At 34.9% G+C, this 22,565-nt stretch overlaps 2 protein-coding genes across 9 annotated transcripts; both read left to right on the forward strand.

The window, feature by feature from the left end:
• Positions 1-1,398: 1,398 nt before the first annotated feature.
• On the forward strand, positions 1,399-5,565 carry LOC130739482 (agamous-like MADS-box protein MADS2). Of its 4 annotated transcripts, none has more exons than XM_057591774.1 (8): positions 1,399-1,909; positions 3,231-3,312; positions 3,521-3,585; positions 3,791-3,890; positions 4,154-4,195; positions 4,275-4,316; positions 4,838-4,974; positions 5,211-5,565. In XM_057591774.1, the coding sequence occupies exons 1-8, from the start codon at positions 1,725-1,727 to the stop codon at positions 5,305-5,307; spliced, it is 750 nt and encodes a 249-aa protein (XP_057447757.1). In that variant the 5' UTR covers positions 1,399-1,724; the 3' UTR covers positions 5,308-5,565. The 4 variants fall into 4 exon arrangements, with proteins under 4 accessions (XP_057447757.1, XP_057447759.1, XP_057447758.1 ...); XM_057591776.1 differs by having other exon boundaries at positions 3,524-3,585; XM_057591775.1 differs by having other exon boundaries at positions 1,400-1,909; positions 3,234-3,312.
• A 4,139-nt stretch (positions 5,566-9,704) lies between these two features.
• Positions 9,705-20,930, forward strand: LOC130739483 (agamous-like MADS-box protein FUL-L). Of its 5 annotated transcripts, none has more exons than XM_057591780.1 (10): positions 9,705-9,826; positions 9,908-10,120; positions 12,453-12,528; positions 13,628-13,692; positions 13,857-13,956; positions 14,631-14,672; positions 15,143-15,214; positions 18,262-18,303; positions 18,398-18,536; positions 19,953-20,930. In XM_057591780.1, the coding sequence occupies exons 2-9, from the start codon at positions 9,936-9,938 to the stop codon at positions 18,515-18,517; spliced, it is 702 nt and encodes a 233-aa protein (XP_057447763.1). In that variant the 5' UTR covers positions 9,705-9,826; positions 9,908-9,935; the 3' UTR covers positions 18,518-18,536; positions 19,953-20,930. The 5 variants fall into 5 exon arrangements, with proteins under 5 accessions (XP_057447763.1, XP_057447762.1, XP_057447764.1 ...); XM_057591779.1 differs by having other exon boundaries at positions 9,918-10,120; XM_057591781.1 differs by having other exon boundaries at positions 9,929-10,120.
• Positions 20,931-22,565: the final 1,635 nt, after the last annotated feature.

The raw sequence follows: 22,565 nt of genomic DNA on the forward strand, positions 1-22,565 counted from the left end.
GTTAATTTATAAAAATTACTGAAATAATTTTTAACCGATAAATTGAAAAGATTGAATGAAGTAGAAAATGTATGAAGTGCAGTTTAAATAGAATAAACACAACAATATTTATGAACCAAAAGATTTACCTCAATTACTAAAATGAAATCGTATAAAATAAGCAAATTTTCCCCTGAGAGCTATAAATAAGCTACTTCCGAATAGTTTCACATCTTAGCCCCATAGGGAAGAAGGGGGGGTTGGTAGGAGTCAGCTGGCCATTCTCTATCTGTACTCAAGTTTTTATTTTCACTCAGTTCCTTGTACTGATATATTTTTCCCATAAGATTCTAACCTTCTACAAATACAATTACCTTTGTAATACTAGTTTGGTCTTAATGAAGGTAACAGTTTGGTCTTTTTTTTACTCTCCTTTTCAAATAAACTATCACTAGCATACATAATATTGCCATATTTCTCAAGAGGATTAATGTTAAACCAGCGAAATTTATTAAAATTTGAGAGACCTAACACAAATTGATATAAAACTTAGTTTAAGAGTTCAGGGTATTCTACATTTTATAAATATTATCTATGTCATATCTCTAGTTAATGTAAAACTAATAACATACTCTCTTATGCCAAAGACATGGCATTTAAAGTGTGAAATTTGCAGGACTTGACATCTACTGTGCGACTCAAATACGAGAGATCTCTACTAGCAAACAGATCTATGATAAACTTTGATACCATATTTGAATTTGTGAGTTCTAACTCAACGTAAAAGTTAGCTCAAGAGTTGAAAATTGTTTTACTCTTTATAAAGATTATACATGTCATGTCTCTAGCCAATACAAGACTTTTACCAACATTAAATCTAATACTCTATTTCGAACACTTTCTTATTTATTGGTTGAAATTCATGTGAATCCTACTAAATTGAAGACAGAACCCATACTTTAGCCGACTCTAAATGAATTTTAACCATGAATACGAGTGGGTTGAAAATAGAGTTTAAAGTGAATGTCATTAATAATACTTGTTTGTCAAGAACTAATTTTAGCATCTAATTATTACCCTCCCTATTTCTCAAAGTTTTAATTTTTTTTTCATGTTAGAAAATTGGAGCCAGTGATAGATTGACACGTGCGGGGTTCAATTTAAGGTATTTGACGACGTTCTTGCTAAGTGAGGACAATGGAAAATGACACAGATTTTTCTCAGTAACATTAACTCGTAAGCCAGCTGTCACCACGCACCGGTCCAAACACGCGAGCCTCTATTGGAACGTGCTCTCACACGAACATAATGCGAGTGGGGAACAAAAAAGTTTCTAAAAATACCCTAACCGTGTAAAGCATTGTAAAAAGAAAGTTGTATGAAAATGGAAACTATAACACCAACCCTAGGCTAAGCTAAGCTAAGATGCATTCATCTCTTTTTTCCTGGTGAAGATAAAAAAGATGATATTGATAACACAAGAAGAATGCAGAAGTAGTAGTAGCAGTGTGTTTGGTTTCTCTCTCTTCTAATTTTTCTCTCTTTCTAGGGTTTTCTAGTGTCTCTTGTGTTTTCACAAATTTGGTTACATTTGGGGACTCACCCAGAAAAAGAAGGTTCAGCAGGTGCCAAGAGAAGGAGATTAATAGTTTAGAAAATAATAAAGAAATTAATAAATAGGAAAAGGGAAATTTTTTGAGTGAGAGTGAGGAATTGAATAAACTAGCTTAGGTTGGGAATTGAAAATGGGGAGGGGAAGAGTGGAACTGAAAAGGATAGAGAACAAGATAAACAGGCAGGTTACTTTTGCTAAGAGGAGGAATGGGCTTCTCAAGAAAGCCTATGAGCTTTCTGTTCTCTGTGATGCTGAGGTTGCTCTTATCATCTTCTCTAACCGTGGCAAGCTTTATGAGTTTTGTAGCAGCTCTAGGTATGCATATATCATGTATCATGTATCATGTGTTTGTTATGGTTAATTTGTGCTTGTGTGTTTTGGGGGAGGGACTATTAATTAATTATACACATATTATTGAATGAGTTTCTTTTATGTCTTTCCCTCTATTAAATTTGTGTATATAGCTAATTTCTCTTTGTTGATGAGATAGATTCTAGTCTTTTAAGCTGCAAAATTTTGATTTTTTTTTCTTTGTTGATGTATAAGATCTATTTGGGTAATGGGTTTCTTTTTTTTGGAATGTGATTTTTTTTATAAGGCAACAAATTTCATTGATGAAAAAGAAATGAGTACAAGGCTTGTGTGAGCTCTATTGGGTTGAGAGGAGTTTGATGCTTCTCTTTAATTTCTTTGAGCTGGTGTTTGAAGAAATCAAGCTTCAACTTTGATTTCATATTTTGAATGTAACAGTGTGGATGAAATATGAGATCTGGAGATACAGTACATGATCTGGTGAATTGTTGTTGTTGTGCTAGCTGTTTACTTGTACTATGATTTTTTTGTTGGATTAGTTATTGTTGATTGGACTCTCCTTTTTACTTTCTCCCTCCTGTTTTTGAGGGATTTGATATTCTGCTTAATTTCTTGTAATCATCATCTTCATCTGCTTCTTTTCATTTTTTTAATGCCTTTTTGTACAAACTGATGATGAGTACTAGGTCAGTAGATCTGCTCCTTTTATTGACATGGTTTTTGTAAGTTTTCTTTAGATTTAATTTCCTTCAAAATTCTGGCTAAGTGAGTTGCTTGAAACTTCTAGTTGTTAGCAGAATTCCTACTAGATTATCTTGAAATGCAATGCAAATTTCTATAATATTATTTGCTTACTTTTGATACAAAGAGTTTTACATCTGAAAAGCATTTAATATGATAAATTTCATCAGCTTTCAACCATGTACCATTGTGTGCATTTCTTCTCTAAAATAACTGTATTAACAAGTTTTTTTTAAGGTGTAAGTTAATTATTATATATAAAACATATCTCATTTACCGAACAACTTAAGCTTTTGGGAAACAGCTTAATATACGGACAACGAGATGATGTTAATATATTTTTCTTCCTTCTAAGCTGCTTGATCATGTTCTAGGCTTCTAGCGAATCAACACAGTGCAAACATTGTGCTTTCATATATTAGGACCATATTTGGTTTGGTGTGGAATTTGTGATTGAATGAAATGGATGATTTGTATGATTTGTTTGGTATGCCTTGAAATATAATTATGATTTGGTTATCCATCATCATATACATATGATATATCATCATTAATTTGACGGTTCTTCCTCTCTTCCTTCAAGCAGCATGCTCAAAACGCTTGATAGGTACCAAAAGTGCAGCTATGGTGCAGTAGAAGTCAACAAACCTGCCAAAGAGCTTGAGGTACCAACTGTTTTTCTTTAACAAACATCATAGCATATTAGCATTAACATCTCTTAGAAATTTCACATAGGAAAGCCTTTATACTGCTATAATTTTGAACATATATATATGCCAACTTATTATAGAATTAGAATCTATAACGCATGTTTTTTTACTACGAGATTGTGAAGCAGTTTTGTTAATTTTCACTTGTCACTTGCCTTTTTAGCAGAGCAGCTACCGTGAGTACTTGAAGCTGAAAGCAAGATTTGAATCTCTTCAAAGGACCCAGAGGTGAATTTCATACAAGAATAAATGTTTTTAAAAATATAAAAACACCAAAACTCTTCATACAATTAGTACTTGAAAGAACTTATAAGAATATTGTCTTCTACTTTTTCTTGTAGTCAGTTTAGCCACCATTGTTGATTTTTCTTATTTTTCAGTGATTTAGCTTAAGTACTTTTTCATTATGATCAATGTATATTGTTTGCTGCAGAAACCTTCTAGGTGAAGACTTGGGCCCCTTAAATAGCAAAGAACTCGAGCAGCTTGAGCGGCAACTAGATGCATCTCTGAAGCAAGTGAGGTCCACAAAGGTAATTAAATATTCATGTTCAATTTTCATAAAATCAGAGATTAAAAGTTCACTAACTTGGTACTTATTAGTTGTGACAATGACCATAGTTACCTGACTAGCTAATGCAATTATCATCATAGGATTTCACATCTTTGTAGAAGACATTCTATAACAACTTTTTTGCAACTAATAGTGATTATTCAAAATGAGACTAGATTGGAATCCTAGTTTACTAGTCTATGAAAAACTTATCTTGATTCCTGTTATGTGGTCATTTTGCAGACCCAATTCATGCTGGACCAGTTAGCTGATCTTCAAAATAAGGTAAATGGTGTTCTCATAGCTATAAAATAGAAACAACTTAATGTGTGCCTAACACTTTTAAGCTATTGCATGGATACAGGAGCACATGTTAATAGAAGCAAACAGAGCTTTGAACCTGAAGGTAACATTATACTTGAACTTCATACTTCATACAACAAGCAAAAAGATTGGCAATATAGCATTCATGTTGCTTCTCTATAGCAAATTAAATTTTGTAGAAAACATATGGCATAGTGTGATAATTTTTTGGTACTAAATCTGCTCCCACAAATCCATTAAGAAGTACAACCTTGCACCTATATTCTTGGGCAATCAGATAGGAATTGGATATTTAGAAGTTAAAAATTCTTGCAAAGAGCCCTTAAGATTAGTCTTAGAAGAACACCTATGAATTTCATGAAATAGAATGTATAAGAACCTTCTCAAAGTGCCTCCTCCATTTTCTCCTCTTCTCTGTCCATTCAACATCAGTGTATTGCTCTTAATTTCCTCTTACATGAGTTGATTGTTTGTGCCCTTATCTTTATACTCATAACATGAAAAATACTATTTTGTATTGTTTAATGTCCCTTGAATATTTATTCTTTCATTCACATTTAAGTCCTTTGCTGAAGAGTGTTTTCATGACTATTCTTTTGGCAGTTGGAAGAAATCAACTCAAGCAACCATTATAGGCAAACATGGGAAGCTGGTGATCAAAGCATGGCATATGGTAACCAGAATGCTCCTTCTCAAAGCTTCTTCCAACCTTTGGAGTGCAATCCCACATTACAGATAGGGTAATCCACAATCATTTTCTTGTCTATTGTTACTTAATTAACTAATAGAAACTCACAATATAGTGACCAATTTAGTGTCTCATGTGAAAAAAATAAATTCAGTCGCTAATTCGGTTGCTATACTGTTAGCTACGAAAAAACTGTTAGCAACCGATTTTAATGTATCGGAGACTGAAAATATGGTCTAGCTGTTAAGGTTATTTGAATTATATTTTAACATTTGTCCCTGGATGCAGTACTGATTACAGGTACAGTCCTGTAGCTTCAGATCAGCTAAATGCCACAACTCAACCTCAACAAGTGAATGGTTTCATTCCTGGATGGATGCTTTGAACTTAGCTCAGTGTTTGGCTTGCTACATAAATGCAAACATCTAAGGCCAAAAACAGATGTATCTTTTTGACAATGTGTAAATGCTGCATGTGCTTCTGTTATTTGTTTTGGGACAAAAACAGCAGTGGCTGACTCTTAGAACTATGGATACCTTTAGCCATAGACATTTGGCATATAAGAAGTTAATTTGTAGTACTTTGAATATCTTTGGAGGAGAACTTGTGAACGACCAGTCAGTTTCATTTTTCTTCTTGATTACTTGCTAATCTTACTGCTTTATGAATTGCTTTTAACCATCAATCTTACATTCATTAGTGGAGGGTTGGATTTATATGATGTGAAATTATTGTAAATACAATGTGAAACTATGGCAATTGGCAAGATCAAAAGAGAACTTAGGAAAAATAGAAACTAAGAACTAAGGTCTTGAGCCTTGACAGCTTTATGATTTGCAATGGTCTGGTCTATTTGGTGTGTGTACGTAATGATGTAATTTTCATAAATGTTAATTTGTGTATTCCATCTCTGATCTCTTCATAAACGTATTAAGGATTTAGCTTGGTTTTGGTTTAGAGATAGACTTAAAGGGTTTAGGGTCCGTTTGGTGCGACGTATAGTATAAGGCCTGATAGTATAAGGCCTGATAGTATTAGGCCTGATAGTATAAGCCCTGATAACTTTCTTATACTATCCAGCGTTTGGACATACACTGTATAATTTACCATATCGTTTAAATTAATGCAATTTTATGTTTAATAAAGTATTGAATAATGATATAAAATAAAAATCAAATATGAAGGTGATTATAACGGTGGTGGCGGTGGTGATGGAAGTAGTGGTAGGTTGGTGGTGGTGGTGGCAATGGTGGTAGGTTGGTGTTGGTGGCGGTGGTGGTGACAGTGGAGATAGGTTGGTGGTGGTGGTGGCAGCGATGGTGGTTGTGGTGGTGGTGATGATAGGGTAGTGGTGGTGGTGGTAAGGCGGTGGCGGCTACAGTGGAGGGTGGAGGCAATGGTGGTGGTGGTGGTGGTGGTGGCGATAGGGTGGTGGTTGTGGTGTCGGTGGTGGCAATAGAGTGGTGGCGACGATTATGGTGGTGGTGGCGATAGGGTGGTGGTTGTGGTGGCGGTAGGGCGGCGGTGGTGGGGGTGGCGGCAACATCGGTGGTGGCGGTGGTGGCAGCGATGGTGGTTGTGGTGTTGGCGACGATAGGGTGTGGTGGTGGTAGTAAGGCGGTGGCGGCTTAGTAGGGTGGTGGTGACGGTGGAGGGTGGAGGCAATGGTGGTGGTGGTGGTGGTGGCAATAGGGTGGTGGTTGTGGTGTCGGTGGTGGCGGCGATTATGGTGGTGGTGGCGATAAGGTTGTGGTGGCGGCGATTATGGTGGTGGTGGCGGTAGGGCGGCGACGGTGGTGGTGGTGGCAACACCAGTGGTGACGGTAGGGCGGTGGTGGCGGCGACGGCGGTGATCGGATGGTGGTGGTGGTGGTGGTGGTGCCAATAGTGGTGTAAGTTGGCAGCAATAGAGGGTGGTGGTGATGGTGACTTATACGTCACAACCTTATCATGCCTTATCCATCACTCACATGATGGATTAAATAATACGTCATTTTAACGTATAAGGGGACTTTGATGGATAAGCTTATACAATACAATGTCATCACCAAACAATGGATAAACTCATAATGTATTGTATAAGCTTATACTATCATGCCTAATACGGCGTGCCAAACGAGCCCTTAGTTTCTCAGATATGTGTGCGTGTACACATGTCAAACAATAAGGGATCTATTAATGGGCCTCTAAAGCAAGATGGGCCTTGGCAATAAGAAGAAGCAGCATCTTATCATTGAAATACATTTACATTCCCATTCTCATTATCTTTTGACGAAAAAACAAAAAGAAAGTTATTATTTATTTTTCTATTAAGTTCATTCATAAATTTATTTTTTAAAAGTTAAACGTTTCTTATGTTTAGAACTTCGAAAATAATATTCACTTTTCATAGAATGACAATCAAAGAAACACATAAGCCTAAAATGACAAATAGAAGAGAATGGAGATGGTATCAACTTTTATAGCCATAAAGTAGAGCCGTGGTGGCAATGTGCTATTCAGAGCATTAGAGCCCATTGGTTTTTTAGCCCAATTCAAAAAGTGAAAAAATAAGCAACAATTGCAATAACACCGACAATAGCCCGAGAAGTGTGGATAGTTGGATCACGGAGCGAAATTTGGACAATTTACATGTTTTTATTTATTTATTTAAATGTATAAATGTTTTTTTTTTATGCAAGGCTAACTTTCTTTAGTTTCCATAACTTACGGTAAGGAAATTATTCATTTCGAGACTCGGAGATCACAGTAAATGAGTAGATACTAGATACTAATTATTTTGAGATCAAACTCTAAACTAAATACTTAAGGAGCTTAATTATCAACCAATTGTATTGGACCTTTAGTTCAAGGCTAAAAAGTATTAGTCCTGACAACCATGCACCAGGGTTTCTAAAGTTTTCAAATTTTCAATGTCATAATTTAAATAATGAATTATGGCCGTTCTTTTTCATGGCCCCCAACCATCAGACCTCTAAGCAAAACGATGGGACCACATACAACTGTATTCTTTTAAGAGTTGTAATTAAGATAGTACTAGGTTAATATCCCCTTAATTTTCTATGTTGGAGGACCACACAAGAGCAATCCTCTCTAGCTAGTCAAACAGGTATAAACAACTCTTCAACTTTTTATCTAACATACAATGGAATTATTTTACGAAATAAAATTATCTACTTGTCCTTTTACCTTATAGAGAAAATCAACTTGTCTTTTTATAATGTATGCATAACATAATCCAAGATTAGTTATTTGCCTAGGTTCGAGCTCTCTTTTGTTCTATTATACTTGTTGTTATATGGTATCAGAGCCTATCCTAGATCCATTTGTTGTGGAGATCACCCATATTTGGGCCACCCGTTGTTGATCCCACGTTCCAGTCTGTTCAATCCTGGACGTGAGGGGGTGTGTTAGAAGTCCCACATTGGCTAGAGATAGAGCCAAGATAAGCTTTATAAGGGTAGTGCAAACCTCAACTCTTGAGCTAGCTTTTGTGGTTGAGTATAGGCCTCTCAATTTCTAATACTTGTGAATCACACATTTGAATTAATCCCTTAAATGGGAAAAAGGGCCTTTTGCTCGAGTTCTGCTGTTCTTTATGTAATTTATATAATTAATTATTAATTTGCATACTTAAATTCATATTAGTGGGTAATGGTAGCATAACTAGGTAGCACAATGATTAACTTTTTTTTTTGGTTTCCCAAGGTATCCCCACACCCGACAGCCATGAGATTAATCCCTCGAGGCTCTGAGATCACGTTAAGTGGGTAGGCCTCTCCCAACAAATGCTTCTTCATACGCACCGCCCAGAAATCGAACCCTGGACTAGATGGTTAAGGAGCCCAACTATTTACCAGTTGTGCTACACCTTGTTGGTCACAATGATTAACTTTAGAATGATAACTCTCTAGCTTGTCTTATTAAGCTAATGATTCCGACCGGCCCAAAAAGCAAAGAGACCCAACAACATTCCAGTCGCCTTAAAGAATGTAGTTTTGTCATCGCGACAAAGGACGTAAGCGATGTATGAAGCACATTAGAAGACCCGTTTAAGAAGCTATGAGTCTTATGTCGTCAAGAGAACAACATGGCCAAAAGAGCCGGAATGATTAAAAAAGGAAAAGTTCTAAATTTACTTTATGAATTTTGAGGTAGAGATATCTTGCGGATAGACATTAGTGTTAGCAACTTTCGGGTTCGAAGAGTCGTGTTCGGCGTCTAATTCCAGTAGCGCAACCATGGCATCAATACTGCAACCTTGACGTCAAAAGATAACAACTAAATAATTCCTTAAAAAATGAAGAGCAAGTAGATGATTGTTTAACGACAGTGAGTCCAATAGATGAAAATTAATTCCTTTCTCTTCTCTGATTATATTTTTTCATTCTTTTCCTTTTAATCTAAACAACTAAATAAAAAATTATCTTATTTTCCTTTTATATTCTTTCATCTTATACTCATTCTTCTCATTTTCTCATCTTAATCTGCAAAGAGAGCATTAATGTGGATCTGAAGTTGGGGGTTAGACTGGAAGTTAAAGGATTATCTTATCTCCCATAAATAAACACTACAAAAGCCTGGTTGGACCCACAACCTCGTACGGGTCTGTCAACATCTATGTGAAAAAAGAGACACGAGCGAATGTAATCCAACAATCAATCCTGCATAGACAACGCATTGTACCACCCAACCCAAACTCGACAACGCATCGTACCCAAAATTGCAACCTAGTTGCTTTTTTCTTAAAATATCCCACAATTCCTTTTATTCTTCACCGTGGAAATAAAACTAGCCATGTTTGCACACCACAAAAATAGAAAGATACCCATGTTGTAAAACACGCCCTTTGCTTTGCTTTGATTTGCTTCTTCAGATTTCGTGCTTGCTAGCTTTTCCCTCAGGTGAATATGAACACTACAACTCTCTCTAGGGCTTATTATTGATCTCTTCTTCTTCTTCTTCTCTTTATTTCAATTGAAAAGGTAAATTAAGTTGTAGAAAAGTTCATCGATGGGGAGAGGAAGGGTTCAGTTGAAGCAGATCGAGAACAAAACTAGTCGGCAAGTGACGTTTTCAAAGAGGAGAATGGGGCTGCGAAAGAAAGCCCATGAAATCTCTGTGCTCTGTGATGCTCAAGTAGCATTGCTTGTCTTCAACACCAAAGGAAGACTTTATGAGTTTTCATCTGAATCCAGGTATATCATATCATATGCACTTACAACCCCTTCGTTATTTGCACCACCTTTGATTGACTTTCCACGTCGTCGTCTATATTTGTTTTCTCAACTTTGTTATAATTAATTAGATTAATGTTTATACTCACAATTTAAATCAATCCACACTGGACGGTTCCTGAATGATAACTCAAATAATAAAAATTGATAAAAATATGGATTGAAAAGTGAGAGGTTCCAAGATCAATCCTACATTGTACTTGCATATATATATATAGATGAAGTTATTGTCTTTTCTAATTTTTTATTATCCTTCGTTAATTTGTTGCTTCTATTCAAGTTACCTACTAAAATCTTCTATCTTTTATATCTTTTATATATATATATATATATATATATATATATAAAACACACTTGAGTTTAACATTAAATAAATAAGAAAAACTCAAGTATTGCATTGTATTAAAAATGTTCTAATAAACAATCATAATTTTCTTTGAAATAAATATATTAATCAATAAAATAAAAAACCGGAAAAAAATTGTATTCCCAAAATAGTATTTATTAACAAATAATTTAGACAAATAGTTTTAAAATTAAAATTTTCTATTTATATGTCAAGGAAATTTGAGAATTATTACATTAAAGTTATTAAACCATAAAACTCTCATATCTCTGTATTAAAACACATTAAGAAATACTAATTTCTCTTACTAAAAAACACAGTATATTACAAAATAATTGAAAACCGAAAAGAATTGTATATTCAAAAACCATTCAACTAATTACATTAAATAACAACATTTATGAACTTAAAATTTAATTTTTTAAAAAAACTAAACTCTTCTTGAGTTTTTTCATTTGAAAATATTAAAAATTAAAATTATTTAATAAAATAATATTTTTAATAAATAATTTAGATAAAAAAGTTTCAAAATTAAAAAATGCTGCTAAAAGTTATTTAATATGAATTATAACACATATGCGCATTTTCAAAAAAAATATTTAAATATATTTTTTATCTATGATATATTATTAAAAATCACTCGAGGAATCACAATAGCGAAAAATAATAATGACCCATGTTGTATAAATTTTTGTTATGAGAAACTTATCCACTTAACATGATCGTAGAACCTCGAGAGATTAGTGTCATGGCTATCATTTGTGAGGAAATATTTGGAAACCAAATAAGTTGAATAAATGACTAGATAATATTTTATGCTATTTAATTTATAACTTATTATAATTCAAAAAGTTAAAATTAGTTTATTTCTCATGGTCTTGATAGGTCACAATAAATGACTTTCCCGATTAAAAGTAATAAAAATTATATTAAAACTTATTTCATGATATTAAACACTTATTACTTAACATTTTTTACCTAATTTAAATATTTCAAATTAACTTAATAATTTTTCATATTATTAAATAAAAAAAATTAAATTGTTAAAATTATTTCTATGATAATAATTAAATTTCAATATTAAGTTTGAGTAATATTAATTATTTACACGAAAAAACTCTTATATTTATTGAAATTTCTTAACACAACTTTTTTATATTTATAATTAAAAATATTTTAACTTTTATTTATTTAAACCATAATAATTTTATCATCTTATTCCCGTTTAGTTATTACTTCTTTATGTTAAAACTCTTGGCACAATTGAAGGGTTCAATTATGAACAGTGGCGGAGCCAGAAATTTTTGGAAGTCTGGGCAAGATTAAGTTTAAGACTAATTAGTCTACACTTGGCGTTTAACCCAGAGTTTTAAATTGCGGGTTGCAGGTGTTTGAATTGAGATAAAATGAGTATGAAATAGAAGGAAAGAAAACAAATTTTTTATAAAAAAATAAATAAGTGAACATAGTGGCCCAAACACTATAACTTGTGTATAAAAAAAATGCAAAAAAACAATTGACGGCTGGCCCATTAGCATTTCATGACCTAAATGACTAAAGGTCAAGACATGTTTTGTCTTCAACCTTTTTCTTTTCAATTGGCAATGCTACATGCAGCTTTTGCATACCTTTTCTATGTCCTCTACATGCGTCCCTTGTCATGGCCACCGTGAGCCTCGCGGTGGATCCGCCCTCTCCGCCACTCTTTCTCTCAGCCTCACAATCACTCTCTGTCTCTCTCCACAATTTCCAAATTCAACTGTGAATCTGCCCCTGCCCTTCTGGTTCTCACCCACCCACAGCTTCTTCGCTCACCGACCGAAGAATTATGTGCAGAATTTTGTGTTAGGAACTTGACATACAAAGCATCTTAGAAATCTGCATGCATTTATGTTTTTTATTTTAATTTGTGTATTAATTAATTGTTCCTATTTACATGTGAAATAGCATCGAAAACGTGTTGGAACGATATGAGAGACATACCCAAGCAGTGCAACTTGTTGGAGCTGATAAAGAACAACCGGTATGTACCTCATCGGAACATAGTCTTTATTAACAAAATCAGTATAGTTTTAAAAGTCTGGTATACTCTTAGTTACGGTTGAAAATAACTTCCGCATTAAATAGATTTATGTTCAAGATAGTTCTAATATATGCGAAGATAATCATTATCTTTGAGCTAATATTTGAGGGAGAGTTAGATCGCCCAATTATTCTAATATGATATTAGAGTCTATTCTAGATCCATTATCTGAAGACCACCGATAGTGAGAGAGTGTATTGAGATGTCACACATTAACTCGACGGATTTGGTTACCCTCTAAAGTGAGAGTTACATCCACTAATAGTGATTATTTACTTTGAAAAGTCAATAAAACAATTCAGTCAGTCAATGATTATAATGATTTACTTTACTTTACTTTGGAGAGTTGGACTTAGAGTAAAGAAATGACCAAAATAACTTTTATATTTAGAAAGACAATTCTCATCTCTGAGTGCTTTTGAGGTAGAGTTAAAACTCTTAAATTCTAATAGTTTATTATTTTGAGGAAATTAGTTTGATTCAGTTCTCTGTTAATAGCTACACGGTTTAGTTAAGCTATCTTTTTTGAAATAGCTGAAGTTTCATTTCAATGATCATGCAATCTTGAGAATAACATTCTTAAGTTGGGGCAGCAAATAAAATATTTTATACATTATCTACCACAGCCCACAAGAGATTCTTTCTTTTACACTTGCTTTACTAAGCTATCAACAAATGCATTTGCTTCCCCACAACATTAGAAATTTCATTACAATTCACTTCAGCTCTTAAAATATCACCCTCAATCACCACATTCTGAAATTGAAACTGTTTGCAAAATGAGAGTGCATGTTGAATTGCTGAGATTTCAGCTTCATATCCCATGAATGACCAATGGGTTTAGAGAACGTGGTGATGAGCTTTATATATATATATATATAGCTTCTAACAAACTACACTTGTAATTTTAATGAATTCAGTCTCATTCTTTCTTTCCTTCTTCCTCTCACTTTGTTAGCTTCTATCAATTACCTTGTTTCTATATATACATGCCAAAATGCAATTGCATAAAGGGTTATATACTATTTACTGCATGTAGAGAAACTGGTCCTCGGAATGCTTCAAGCTCACCGGTAGAGTTGAAGTCTTAGAGAAGAGCATAAGGTACACATTTGATATTTCACTGTAAACTTTATATATACAATATGGAAGCAGTCTTTAGTGCAACTCTATGCGTTGTTCTTGTTTTAACCTGAAGATCATTATTTCTTCCAAGTGTATTTCAAATCCTTAGTAGCTTTTATGATAACTTGATAATATATATATAGGAACATCGCGGGACATGATCTGGATCCCTTGAACTTGAGAGAGCTTCAGGGTTTGGAGCATCAGCTTGACACAGCTCTAAGGCGCATCCGAACTAGAAAGGTGAAAGCATATTATCAATTTATTATCTAAAATAAGGTTAATTATGTTTACCATGAATCAAGAAAAATCTAATTTATAAATAAAATTCTGAAATGAGATTGCCTGAATCTTCATCTCCGGTCGTGGTGGTGCTTGGCCTTGAACGGTTTCTCTAACACGACGGGGCATTCTATCGTTCAAGTCAGTAATGTGCAAATAAAGGATCTTAGAATCTAACAAGAACCCTAAGTTTAGCATAATAGGTAACACGTGTACAAATGAATGACTATCACCCTTGTTTTCAAAGGCTTGATGTTTTTTAGGACGGTCTTTCAAAGTATTTACGAAGCCTTTAGAAAGTCTTCTGAGATATTAGTTGTCTTTAGGCAGCTTCACTTAGTCGTTTATGAGCAGGTTAGAGTCTTTGTTGCTCGGCTGTGCTAAGACGAGATGTTCTTTAACGAAGTAATCTGATTAGCCTCTACAGTGCTTGCTTAGTCGCAATACCTTTTAATTGACGGGATGTTATTAGACCTTTTAGGTCAACCAGAACACTTGTAAATTGATTTTAACACAAAAAGAGCGTATTATAATATAACATTTTAATTTATGAGTGTACCAATTGAAGAAAAAATTACCGCTGTAATTAAGTATTTTTTATTCTGAAAATGACCGACTATTATTATCTTTGGCAGAACACAGTTATGAATGAATCCATCTCAGAGCTGCAGAAAAAGGTTCGTGTGTTTCCTAAGGATTAGCATTGCTCTCTTGAAAGTTCAGATAATTGTTCGTGTATATACTTAAATTAATAAGTTTGGAGTCAATTTCACTGTTATTATTCTCATAAATGCAATAGCTCAGTTAGTTATTGTTAGTTACTGATAATCTGATTAGTTAGTATTTAGCCAACTAATCTCTAATTATCAGTTAGGATCTCAGTTAGTGTTGCTTTCAGTATATATCTTGAGTGTGTAGAACACTCATTATATCAGAGAAAAAAATCTCTGCTCACTGTATCTTTCTTCAGTTCAATACAATGAGGTTTTCTCTCATTTTCAACTTTCCTTCAAATTGATTTTGGTGGTATCAGAGAAGAATAAGATGATATATGGACAATTTCCTTAGTGGAAGATGATATATTCACTTATTTTGCTTGATACTCTTCCTTTATCTAATTCTACTTGCTATCATTGCGTTATGGTAGTTCATCTCAAGAAAATGGATCCTCTTCAGACTTCAGAGGAATCATCTGCATGCATTCTGCAATCTCTCTCAAGTAAAATCTTGACCATATAGTAATTTTTACATTTAATGGTTAAGATTGGTAAACGAAAAATAGAATTTTCCGTTTGAATGAAATTGGACGAATCAGTATGTCAATTGTCATTTTTTACACTTGAGAGGATGGACAGAGAATTGCAATTTTATATATTTCTTTGCAATTATTGAGCTATTACATTTGCAAGAAGTACTTATTTTTATTGGAGTTACAGAAAATCATTAACTTTAGGAGTGTTGGATACTTAACAAACTTGATAGACTAATGTTATATATATCTCCTACAAATTCCCCTACATATAAATGGAACCAAAATTAAATGTTTATTACATTTTTAAGATACCAAATACATTGATTATTCATTTAATACTTGTTATGTTGTAAGTATTTTGCTATTGAGTAGTCCAAAAGTCAAAGGACAAAACAAGAAGTTGAAACATTATCTTAAAACACTAATTGTATTTCTTGGTGTGTGTTATCTGAGGGTAGATAAATACGAACGAAGGTAATAGTAAAGATATACTACCATATGTACCTATAAATATTCAAATAGTTTAGGAACTAATATTAGCCAAGGAAATCCAATTAAATGAGTACCATTAGATTGTGTGAGTTACATGTTTTACTACAGCCACTATTCTTATTTATGTGTCTAGAAAAAGAAGAAAGAATTTGTTTCTAATTAAGTGTGTTCACTTATAAATTCAAGATAACATTAACTATCATTTTCTTAATTACCCTACTAGTCCGGTTATGTAATTAGCTTATCACAGGATATCAATGTTTTAAGATCAAGTAATTTAGAGTTTGACCCTGGTTACTCCTAAATATTTTAATGAAAATGTCGAATTTTAGAATAAGGTAAGTGAGTTTGTGCAATTTTCAAGTTTCACGTTCAATGAACTCTTACGTAAGGGATCGTGAATATAACATAAATCATTCATCAGTATTCACTCAAAACCTTAATCTTTTGGTATAGTTGGTTCATGACATGTCTAGCAATAAAAAGGTAAAATAGAAAGTTTTCAAATGACTATTGTTTTGGCATCCGGTAACACACACATTTACTGAGCACCAATTATTACCGCTAGTCTAAAAGTCGCTAGATATACGACTCTGTGTACACCCAGAGCTAAGGGACTACTATTTCAGTACCATGTTAACAAGGTAGTCAAAAGCTAGCTAGCTTTAGCAATAAAGCGGAGAGGGTTCTAAAGTATAAAGCACTAAAGCGGAACCTAGAGCGTACGCTTTAGTAACTTTTAACATTTATGTATATATTTACACTTATAAATACTTATATGCATATAAATGGTATAATTAACAAAAATTATTAGGTATGTCATACATAAATTGTAAAGTACCATAACTCATAATTGATAATTCATAGGAATGTCATATATAGCTACATAAGTCATAAAATACCAATCCAAAACACAATAAAACTTAAACATCATGTAGTTTCTGGGGTGGGGTGGGTAGCTCACATGGTTGAGCTAAGGGTAATTGCAGGTGAAGGATCAGGGTTCGAACCCTGCGGAGAGATAATTTGTACTAATTTGCTAACAACTAACATTTGCCTATAAAATGATGTCACGTAGTTCTGAACTTCTCATAATCAAGGTAACACAATAACCCATTTGCCAAACAGAAACAGATCAGAGGGAAACAGAGGAACAACTACTAAAGAAAGAGAGAGTGAAGTAGAACTGGAGAATGAGAGTTCATATCGAAAACAGGGGAGAAGAGAGGACTTCGTCGCTGGAGGACTTTTTCATCAGCGGCAGTGGCGAAGCCCAGATCGAGACTCGCAAGAGAGAGGCGTTCAAGTTTCCTTGACATATGAGTGAGAATGAGTGTTGTTTGAGGGTGAAAACTATATTTTTGCTAACCGGGCCGCAGAAACGGGTAAAAAAGACGAGGTTGTATGGATCTTCATGAAAGCGGTAGAAGCTTCAAAATCGCCATTTTGCTACGCTTCTGCGCTTAACCAACGCTTTCGTCGTGCTTTTGCTAGATTTTCGCTTTAGCAGCCCCGTAAAGCGTCGGGGGCCTTAAATCACGCTTTAACGTGTTAAAGCGCGCTTCTGACTACCTTGCATGTTAAGATGACCCTCGTCGATTGGTACTTTACCCCATGCTGACATGCCACTTTGCCTAATAGGTAGTTTAGGCGAAGCCAATGATTGAAGGAATCCAGACCTAGGGACCATAAAACTCTAACATAGGGTTGATATTAGCAAACAAGCTTCAAATCCGTCCAACGCTTGCCAAACACATCGCATGCGACATGATTTCTCGTCCCTCTAAGAACTCTTCTGACAAATACTGGTTAGCCTCAAATGACTGCCTGCCCACCCATACATCCCACTAAAACCAGGGCAGTCAAACCCTTGCCGCAGTCAGTTGCATTTTTATGACTACATCTCGATGAAGTAACTTGTCTCATGATTTACCACGCTCTTCTTGAAGTCAACGGCCCTCTACTCGAGGCGTAGGCACAACACTCAAAGATCTTATACAATATGCAATCCTTCCCCTAACCATCCGATTAAACGAAGTATTAAGGAATCCAACGGCTCCTTTCGTCGTTGTACCTCGTACTCATCATAACAATTGCTCCAACCTCGAACTCTCTTACCCCGAAACCCTCAAAACCGAACGCTATAAATGGAAAGTTCCTCAAGGCATAAGGTACATATATCCTCAACCGTGTGAATGTGCTTTTACTTGGAGTTTCAAAAACTAAGTCACTGTCACACTTTTTACTTCTTAAGCAAGTAATGACATAGAGCTATTATTCCTTCTTTTGTAACGATTGTGGAGCAGTTGCCTTCAACCTTATGTTTATGTAGTATTTTAATTGAGTAACATAACCAACCCATATAAGAGAAATTGCTCATTTTCTTAGTCTTCATCGATTTTTCTTTTCCTAACGTATACATAGTTTCAAACTTCACAGAAAAATGTAGCTATTTTTACACGATTGCAAGGCACAAACACAATTTGGAATAGAAATTTAAACTTCTCGTCTGGTTATAACAGGCAAAGGCGTTGCAGGAGCAAAACAATGTGCTAGCAAAGAAGGTAGAGGTCACATGTAACATTTCAATCTAGCTATCCGTCTTGTAGACAAGAAAACATAAGAAAAAGAGTTAATTTTTCTTGCATTTATGGCTAGATTAAGGATCAACAGAAGACAATGGCTGAACCTCTGCACCCTCCTCTACAGAAACACTTGGCCAAAATTCTTCAGGTCTCAACATGGGCACTCCAGAGCAACACTCGCCACAAAGACTAGATCCTTCTTTAACACTTGGGTATTTCTCTCTCTCTCTCTCTCTCTCTCTCTCTCTCTCCTATCTATGTTATAGAGAAGGAATCAATCTAAAAAAATTAGAGGGAATTTCCTTGTTGAATCTGATACTAAAATGTTAATCTAAACAATGAATAGGGTTCTTAACAATGTTACAGCTTAGTAGTTGGCAGAAACAGTTGCATGGATTGTGTTTGAGTAAATGACAGTCTTGATCATAAACCAAGCCCATAAATAATCCATGTAGTCCAAATGTAATTTATACAACCTCGAGAACTATTCAAAAGTGCATAATTTTGTTTTTTTAATAATGATGTATCTCCATATAATTTAATGATTCTGTAAAAAACTTTACTAGCATAGATAGAATAACTAGTCCATAGTTACAACTTTCTTAATTTCTGTTATTCCGTTGGGATGTGTGTTTTCTCGGAAACCAAACAGGCCCTAAATTCTTGTTTTTTCATAAAGTTGAAGACAGCAGAAGGCTTTTCAATTAGAGAATTGTAATGAACATAGGAAAATTGTCAGTGTACAAAATAACACAAATTTGATTATTGTGAAATGCTGGCAACATCACCTCCAATTTCTACTGGTTAAGCCTCAGTGGAATTTACTAAATTATATGCGTCCACTCCTATTTTGCCAGGTTTCATTCCCTATTTGGTGATATTACATAAATGTTAACTTGAAAGTGTGTTAGATATTGTATTACTAGCATTCCTCTGCTTATGTTGTAGACACCATCAAACATAAGTGGAGATAAAGAGGCTGGAAGAGCTTGTTAGTTTCACAATTTTTGGCTGCAGAGTAGCCCTTATAGATCCAGTTCTCCTTTGCTAGAACAAATTGTTGAAATGTTTACTGAAAGCCCACTATCATCAAGGAAATAGGAACTGCAGAAAGTTTTGTTATAAATGGAAAATTGTCTGACATACAATTTCACAGCAGTAGCTATGAATTTTAAGCCTGTGTATGCCTAAAGCCATTGAAAAGCCACCAACAAGGTATTATCACATACCTGCAGAAGTCCACTCCACAGTGAGCTAGTCGTCAAATCGGGATTTTGACCTTAATCAGGGAGGGGGTTGTAAATCGTAAATTGCTAAATCATATGATTTTAGCAGATCTCTATATAATATACATATATGTGTGTGTGCGCGCTTATAAGTTCTTATATGCATATAAGATAGCGCAAATAAAAATTGGGATTGGAGAAAGAGAAGAAAAGCAGGGAACATAACTCCAGATTCTAGAATAGAGCAAGCTACCAATTTAGGGAGTAGGGTGTGAATTAGCAGCGATGGCGATTGAATCGCAAGGGGCTCTTGAATCGCAAAATCATCCGATTTTAATCGCGATTTGACTAGCATGCTTACTAGGACAATTATATCTTATGATATGTACATTATTGTTTCAGATTATAAGTGTCAAAAAGGTGCAGTGGGACTTTACAAGCAACATCGCTGCAGGAGAATGGTTGAAGTTAAAATTGCTCCTAGTAGCACTACTGTCATGACATCCCAACATGGATGCTTCATTATTATTTTACGAGATGCACCAGCATTACACTATTTTTGAGACGTGATGAATGTTGAACTCTATTTTGTTGCTACTTCTAGACAACTGCTGGTTATTGTATAGGATTGTGGCCTTCAAATTTGATGGTATGGCCAAAGGTTAAATAATGCAAATGATGTAAAAATCAACTGTTAAGTGCACCAACAAAATGGTACAGTGTAAAGAAATAGAAAAACTAATGCATCATTACATCCTTGTTGAGGTGGAACCTAAAATCTTAAATTTCCCAGTAGGAGAATTATGTGTACTTGGAGGACAGGCCTGGGCGCTAATGTAAGATTGCTGCCATGTGACTTTACATGTTTGTGCAGTGAAATCAGCTTCTTGTGAAAATGCAAGGTAAGACTGTCTACATCAGATCCATAAAATGGGTTCTGCCCCTCTGCAGACCTCATGCATAGCGGAAGTTTTATCGCCTCTTTTTAAGGTTATGTGTACTTAGATTAAAAATTGTCATTTTGATAAATTCAGGAAAGAACACACCTTTAACCACTTTCCCCTTTCTGCACCACCCTCTTCAAATCTTAGGCTCAAATATGCCAAGTGAGAATGGGTAGGAGAAAGCTCAACAAAGAAACATAACCCCAATAAAATGGCCAAATATCTTAATTGAAAGAACGCCTTAAGGAGAGGAGACTTTAAAAGTCACAACTTGAATAGCTGTGCTGAGAAAGGCATCCCCCAGGTTGAAATAGAAGTGAAAAATTGGCTATTGACAAAGATAAAAAAGTATTAGTCCTAGCATGTTAAGCAACAGCTCTGGTGAGGAGCTTGTAGAGAAATTGTAAAGTTTCCCTTTTTTTATGGTAAATGTGTTAAGAACTTGGAGACGCTGTGATCGAGGAAGGAGCTCAAACTTTGCATGTCTCAGAAAAGAAAAGAATAGACTACAGTCCATATAATACTGCCAAGATAGCTTCTGAGAGTGAGAGCAGTTGCTGCAAACAATGTAATCCTGTTTGTTAGGCATGCAAATATGTTAGCCCTGTTACCAGCAACTACTATCAATTATAATGATCGTATCAACGTATCCATATATTTTGGTCCAGTCCTCCACAAGTTGGGCTCAACTTGCATTTAACTCAAAAGAAGAAAATCATACTAAAAGTTATGCGTCTCTCGTACTATCTCAGTTCCTTATTATAAGAATCGACCTTCTTGGCCTAGTGGTCTAAGACAGCTACTAGGGTACTATCTCAGTTCCTTATTATAAGAATCGAACTTCTTGGCCTAGTGGTCGAAGACTGCCACTAGGACAACCTGGGGTGGAACTAGAGCTCACAGAATCTTGTTCTTGGTGTTTTTAAAATAATGCTTGGCCAGCGGGAATCACGCATCGCAAACAAGATTAGTCGAGATGTGGAAAAGGTGAGAAAAAAAACATTGTTGGAGAATCTTGAGACTCTGTTTGCCACTAAATATAGTAGCAATAAATTTTGTCTAAAAGAGACCATAAATTTGCATTATAAAGAAGGAACTCGTACTATGACGACTTAAAGCAAATTTACTTATAGTATTTTCTTTTCCTAGTTGTTTGGCATGAGAACTTTGACCATAAGATAATAGCTATTTGGCTGCTTAATACTTTACACGGTTCCTAGGAGATTTACAAGTTTCATTAATTAATTTTGTTCTCCAAGGTATTGTAACCATGGACAATATGAAAACTAATTACTATTTTGAACGAGGAAATTACCAAGGAAACTTTACAGACATCCTCATCAGAAGTTCTAATTTTCAGACGATGTCGAGTGTTTCATAATAACTAACGTCCCAAGCCTTAAGGCTTACTAGTTTTCAAGTGTTTCAGGATACACAAGACATATATCTATCATTGCAACTGCGGTCTGCGGATCGACGTGATGATAATTGAGATTGGATATTAGGACTTCCTTTTTTCCCACCACATCTTAAGCTAATATAAGTATATACATTTTCATTGTCTAGGTAACACCAAAAATACCAATAAACCAAGAAGCAATAATAGGTGAACATGTTGTTAGGGATATATATATATTTGCAGAAGCATGTGAAATGCTTAGTTTAACAGATCACGTGACTAGCACGTGAGCTACTAGAAGTCTCTATTGAAGGCTATATATTCATTGTATCACTCAACAGTGAAAGCACCAATTAATGATAGAATATTCAGATTAACAGAGTTCTCTTCCTCTCTCTCTTTTCTGTTATTTTCTCAATATGGTATCCAGAGCTATCGACGTTCAGTGAGCCATGGCTCCGTCTGCTTCCGCTTCTGATTCGACTTCTTCAGTGCTTTCTCACAAGTTGAGCATCAAGCTTAGAGAGAAGAATTACTTCTCATGGAAGCAGCAGATCGAGGGAGCGATTCGATCACAAAAGCTGCAGAAGTTCGTCGTCGATCCAGCGATTCCACAACGCTTTCTCAATGAAGAAGATCGCGTGCAAGGAACGGAGAATCCGGCGTACTCTG

This window comes from Lotus japonicus, chromosome 2 (assembly GCF_012489685.1).
Source record: "Lotus japonicus ecotype B-129 chromosome 2, LjGifu_v1.2".
Taxonomy (NCBI): Eukaryota; Viridiplantae; Streptophyta; class Magnoliopsida; order Fabales; family Fabaceae; genus Lotus; species Lotus japonicus.